Source organism: Neophocaena asiaeorientalis, unplaced genomic scaffold (genome assembly GCF_003031525.2).
Source record: "Neophocaena asiaeorientalis asiaeorientalis breed wild unplaced genomic scaffold, Neophocaena_asiaeorientalis_V1.1 scaffold8, whole genome shotgun sequence".
NCBI classification, from domain to species: domain Eukaryota; kingdom Metazoa; phylum Chordata; class Mammalia; order Artiodactyla; family Phocoenidae; genus Neophocaena; species Neophocaena asiaeorientalis.
Window position 1 is genome coordinate 213,835 of NW_020175395.1, and position 6,264 is coordinate 220,098.

At 55.5% G+C, this 6,264-nt stretch overlaps 1 protein-coding gene across 1 annotated transcript in view; it reads left to right on the forward strand.

Moving 5' to 3' along the window:
* Window positions 1-4,647: 4,647 nt before the first annotated feature.
* Window positions 4,648-6,264, forward strand: part of IRF4 (interferon regulatory factor 4) — a 17,742-nt gene continuing 16,125 nt past the window's right edge. Inside the window, exons 1-2 of the mRNA XM_024766405.1 lie at window positions 4,648-4,702; window positions 5,913-6,189. Coding sequence (XP_024622173.1) covers window positions 5,974-6,189 — 216 coding nt within the window. The 5' untranslated portion in view covers window positions 4,648-4,702; window positions 5,913-5,973. The remainder of the gene's footprint in view (window positions 4,703-5,912; window positions 6,190-6,264) is intronic.

Consider the following 6,264-nt stretch of genomic DNA (forward strand, 5'->3'; position numbering starts at 1 on the left):
CCCCTGCATCGGCAGGCGGACTCTCAACCACTGCGCCACCAGGGAAGCCCCTCACCCGCTATCTTTGATCCTGGAAACTCCAGTCACGTTAGCTCGAGTTCATCGCACATGCACCCGCGCCCCCTGCGCGCTGCCGCCCTCCTCTGACCACCCTCCACGCACCCTGGTCCGAGAGGCCGTCGCTCTCCCTGGGCTCCCCCAGGGCTCCTGCCTCAGCCAGGCCACACCAGGCCCTCCTTCCTTCCACCAGGGGTGCAGGAGTCACGGGGAGAGGAAAGCTCAGAGAACAGCACTGGCTCTTTCTGACCCCGTCTCTTTGCCCTGTGGCCAGGAAGGTTCTGGACGCACGCGGCTTTGTTGGCCTGAGTTCTCAGAGCGGTGACGAGCAGGACAAATGACTCACGTGAGCAAGACGCAGCCCTGCGTGGTTCCAAGCCCCTGAGGTTGGGGGACTGGGTACCGGGGCATAACCGGCTGTCACAAGCTGCCACCGAGAGGACCCTCAAGTCTCAGAAGTGACACCTCTTATGCGACAAGTGACAGTGTGCCTCACAGCGTCCAGCTGGAAGGAGGGTTGAGCTGGAGAACAGCCCAGCCTGTGAACTGCTGCAAATGGGAGGGACTGGATTTTCACCTATTGCTTCAATTTTCAGAAAATTGCCCAAAGTCTTTGCAAACCGTTTGCCCTTTTGTTGGCTTGGTGAAGGGAGCTGGCAGAATCGTAAGGTCCCTTGTTAAAGCCACGTCACTGCTTATGTAGAGTCATAGAAAGGACGCGTCATAGGAGACTTCTCAGAACACTGGCAAGAAGAGGAGACAAAAGGGAGCAGCTGCTTACACAGTGTATTTGACTCTGTGACTTTTCGCTACATAACTGATTAAAATCACAAGTCCAGTGTCCTATATGCCTGGCAGTGGGCTGTCCTCTTGCCAGTGGGCTACAGGGTCCCAGAGCCAATGCTCGAGGCTGTTCTGCAGAGCCCATTCATTGAAGAGATGCAGGGCACTTAGCAAACTAAATTAGGGAAGTGTATACAGTTCTGCATGAAAAAAGATCCAGGTTAAGGTGCCCTGTTGGCATTGCCAAGGAGTTCATCACATTACCAAGTTCAACTCAATTCCTACAAGCTGGGTGCGCTGTGACAGCATCGAACATACAACTTCTTTTCCAGAGCATTCCACCCTAACTGCCGTCCTGTATGAGTAGCTTATAAGGTTAGATTTTCCCAGAGGATTAAATATTTGAAAGCAGGGCCTGTTTCCTCAGAGTGACTATAGCTTCATGGAGAAGAATGAAGTGGAGGCCAGACAGGTCAGCAGCTTTAAAACAAAAAAAGGCGGTTTTTCTTACTCTGAACTTACCGTAACCAGAAAGGCCACTGGTTCTAAGAGCCGAAAGAAGAAAACAATTGTTTAGGGTTGGAAGAAGTTTCAGTGGTTGCTGCTTCCAGCCTCAGCGGAGGCTGGAGAAGAGGTGGGGAAGACTGCGCCTCGCCGGCTCACGGGAGGGGGCCAGGCTGCCGTGCAAGTGCCCCCAGGCTGACAGGCCCGCGCTCAGAGGCTGCTTTTGAAAGAGTATCGCGACAGGCAGCCAAGGACCTGTAGACCCCGGCAGAGGACAGAATGGGTCTTAGGGTAAGCCATGTGGAACTCAGCAGACCCCCTTTGAATCTCTTTTCTTATCTGTACCCGGGCCTGAGCACTGCCTGCCCTGCCCCCTGGGGCAGCTCTGGTTGGAGATCAAGTGAGATAGAGTCTATGAAACTTCCCTAAATGCTGAAGCACAATGTAAGTGATAATAGTCTTGCCTTGTCGAACACGGGACGTGCCAGGCATGGGCTCAGCAGCGTCTCGTTATCACAGCACGCTGGGAGGCGAGAAAGCTGTCACCTCCGCTGCACGCGGGAAGGTGAGACTTCCCTTAAATAGTCCATCAAGGCCTCGGGGGCTTGAAGCAGCTGTCCCACACCCGAGCATTTAATTATTAATAACGTCATGCAGTAAGAATACCATATCACACACTACAGCATTATGTCACGATATGACGCTGCTCTACTCCACTAGTACTGTGACACACGAGCACCATATCACTGTGGTGTCGAGTATATTGTGCGGTGTCTACTACAGCATATTACTGTATCACTGTGCGTTCCTGTGCTATCACACAGTATATGCTACTATTTATGTGGAGACGTAATAACACGGTAATAATATAATAGTACTGCTATATAGGATGCCACGGTCAAAGGCAATAGTTAGCCTTGCACACCCACGCAGCCAGAGGGCATTAGAGGAGCTCTTTATCTTATACGAACCGCACCATTTTTAGTATTTTCCTGTTTTTTTACAGGTAACTAAAAACCACTGCCCTTTAAATGTTTTCAGTGATATCACTGCACTGTTTATAATACATTCAGTTCCCTCCTTCTGAAAGAATAATTAGTGAGAAAATAGGTTTATCCACAACAAGGGTTTCAATAATTTATTTTTTGTGTCTAGGATGGGTTTTTCTAAACTACTTTTCTTGCATACGAATGTATAATTTTAAAAGATTGATTCGTAAAATATTGCATTTACGTAAACTAAGCTTCTCTTACGGTTTCTTTACAACAAATATGAAAGGAAAATTGAGCCTCGGCGTTCAGACTGGGCTGCATACACAGCAGCACTTCCACGTCTGGACAGTTCACGGAACTAAGTCACCTCCTCACAGAACACGATGATCGGCCCTGTTTTGGAGAGACAGTCAATGACCTGCGTCCTTACTTGTTTTCACTTTTTTACAAGCTGTGACGTTTGAAGATAATGTCTAGTCTTTCACTGAGGGGCACTTTGATTTCCTCAAGTGTTGGGGGTGGAGGGCCAACTTTAAAACTTCTGTCATTTCCCTTTCAACTGTGACTACGATGGGAAAGTCTTCTGTGAGCAGCCGGCGGGGCCTGCCTGTCACCCACCACTTCCCAGGGCCAGTGAGGACACCAAGAGTTTGGTGATTGAAATCAGTGATTGAAATACACTATTCTTTGTATCCGCCTCATGATACGAGAGAAAATACCACTTCTGGTAGATCAATATGACAAATGAGTAAACCAGAAGATGGCGTTGAAGGTTTGCAATCACATTTTAAAACAAGGTGAACGTGGTTTTCAACGTCTGAAAGCGGATGAGTGAGGAGAATGTTGAAACAGCTAAGTCTGGGCAGAGGACACGTGTGCGAAAGTGCAAAAAGCTCGTGTGCCATTTTTGTTCTTAGCAATCTCCCGTCTGTTGCTGGTGAGCGCTGATTGAAGTGTAAAGATGTGCCCTTTGTTCACTGAGGTATCCCAGGCGCCAAGAACGGTTCGTAATAAGCAGAGGTGCTCGAAAAATATTTGTTAAATGAATGAATCCATGAAAGAAGAAGAAAAACCGCTGTGACCATAATTTTCTTTGAAAAAAAAAAAACCTGTTGTTTATTACATAGATTCTGATAATGGAAAACTTACTTAAGTGAATAAAAACATGACATCCTGTTAATTTCTGAGAAAGTCATTGGTTTGAGGAAGAGCATCCCCACTCTGCACCTCACGCCTGTTTTGCTCTAACCTGAACTTAGTTTGTTCTTTGGGTAGGAGACAATGGCCCAATATGTAAGATTAAAAGAAAAACTGAGAAATCAGAAGCTTCTCAAAAGTTGTGAGCTGACCTGGGATGGTGGTGGTCTAAAATCATATAGAAACTAGTGATCTGACGGTTTACCTGAAATTGTTAACTACACAAACATGCTGAAGCATCCAGGATGCTCTGGGGGAGTTCAGTGGGCAGGTGCTCAGGGAGTTTATTTCGATATTAAGGAGATCCTGGAAAATTAAGTAAAATCACTCCGCTTAAATATTGTTCCTATTCTGGACATTTAAAACCCCACTTGTGAATTGTTTCTTACCAGGCTAAGCTTAAAGCTATGTCACTCTGAAGCCCAGAAGCAGTTAAGCGCTTGGATGCTTGGGGATCCTTCCCGTTCTTTCCTGTTGCCATAATTAAAACGTCAGACGTCGGGGGCTGTGCATTGTCTGAGTCACTGCAATTCACCAGTTTAAGAGACGCACGAGTATGTGAGCGTTTCAAACATGCGGGCAGTGGGTGAGCCGCAGTTCATAGCTCAAGGGATCTGGGACATTTCCTTTTTTCTTTTCAATGAGTGTGACGTTCTCTAAACACCGCGGAGGGGCGGGGCTCTTGGTGACAGCGGCCGAGCCAAGGGTGGCCCCCAGCTACCCGCAGGTCTTCGATGTGGACAGCCCTCCGTCTTTGGTTACGCCAAGCCCCCTTCGCACCGGACTGCCGCTCCTGCACAGGCCCTGCTACCCGCTCGTAGAGCGCCGCTGTAGCGTGACTTTCGTTAGTTACCGGCGGGCCTCCCGCAGTCCCTGCGCGCAGGCCAAGTCCCCATTCGCGCCTTGCCCTTGGCAGGAAACCGCCCGATTGAGGTTCCCGTGCGCCCGACTCGAGGTGCGTCCCCAGCGCGGCCCCGCGCGCCCAGCTTTGCGCCCGCAGCCCCCTAGTCCCGCCAGGAGGCGCCCCCGGTTCGCCCCGCCCCGCCCCAGGCCCCGCCCCAAGCGGGGCTTTTAAGCTTTATAAAGTTCCTCTTTCGCACTTCGGAGGCTTAGTTTCACTGCTTGAACTTGGGACTCACCGCTGCCCTCAGCTCCGCGTCGGGGGCAAGGTAAGACTTGGGTCGGGAAGGAGCACGGCTGCGAGGCCGGCACCACAGCGAACCTGGCGCGAGGCCAGAGGTCTCGGGGTCCATCTCGAGGGCAGCGCAGGGGCCCCAGCGTCGTCGCCAGCAGGGAGCACGCCCCTCGAGGTCGCCCCGACGCCCGTTCCATCCGCTCTTGGCCGGGCGCTCCCGCGGCCCCGGCGCGCATGGGTCGGCCCAGCTCGGGCCCGGGGAGGCCACGCTGTGGACCGGGTCGGATAACGAGCTCGTCGGGGGCCCAGGCGTGGCCGAGGTGGGGCCGTCGAAGGGACCCACAGCTGGCGGCAGGCTTAACCGCGGGGGACGGTCCCCCCGCCCCGGGGCTGCTTCCCCTGCTCCTCCTTGAGGGGCTCAAACTCACCTCGGCCTCAGGCTCTGGCTTCCCGGCTGGTGGTGGAAGAGAGGCGCTCCGAATTTCGGCCGCTCCGGGCCCCGCGCTCCGCGACCCCTCGCCCTACCCGGCACCTTCCCCGCCTCCGCTCTCCCCGGCCGGGCTACGGCTCCAGCTCCAGCTGACGCTCGGCGCGCGGGGATCCCCCGCTACGAGGCTGCGCGGCTCGCTCAGGCTGGCTCGCTCTCTGCCTCTTGGGGCTCGCGGGGCCCACCTGATGGTCGCCAGCTGCCGGGGCTCAGGGGCAAAAGAGTGTGCTGGGGCAGAGAGTGCGGGTCCCGGCGAAGGCCGCGGGGGGAGCTGCGGGCGCCGCGCGCCTGGAACGCGGGCCCAAAGGGGAGCCCGCGTGCGAGACACGCCGGGCCACCAAGGGAGTGGGAACTTGGGAGAGGGCACCAGTGGAAACTGACAGTGGCGCGGGAAATGGACTGGCCTCGGCTCGGGCCCGGGCAGGGGAGCAGCAACTACGAATGCGCAGAGTGTCACGCGCGGTGGCGGTGGGATGGGGAGCGGGGGCGGTGGGTGCGCGAAGGCCAGAGCCGCAAGTCTGAGCAGCGCGCGGGCTGCGGGGCGTGACAAGAATGGAGAGTCCGGAAGGTGGGGTGGGAGGACGGCCTCCGGGGAGGCGGCAGGACGGCGCGCGCCCAGGGCACCAGCCGGGCCGGCTGAAAGGTGCCTTCTCTTGGGACCTTAGCCGCCCCCGACTCGGTAGCGCGCGCCTTGCCGCCTCGGAGACTTCGGGGCCTCGTGGTCATTGCCGGAGGGCGACCCTCCTCTCCCCCGCAGCGCAGAGCGGGCGCAGGAGCGGATCTTGGGCGCGCGAGGGGACTGTGCCGGCGCGCTGGACATGAACCTGGAGGGCAGCAGCCGAGGCGGCGAGTTCGGCATGAGCTCCGTGAGCTGCGGCAACGGGAAGCTCCGCCAGTGGCTGATCGACCAGATCGACAGCGGCAAGTACCCGGGGCTGGTGTGGGAGAACGAGGAGAAGAGCATCTTCCGCATCCCCTGGAAGCACGCGGGCAAGCAAGACTACAACCGCGAGGAGGACGCCGCGCTCTTCAAGGTGCCTGGGGCGCGGCTTGGGGGGGGTGGGGGCGGGCAGCGGCCCGCGCGTCCCGACCTGACCCGGGCTCCGCGG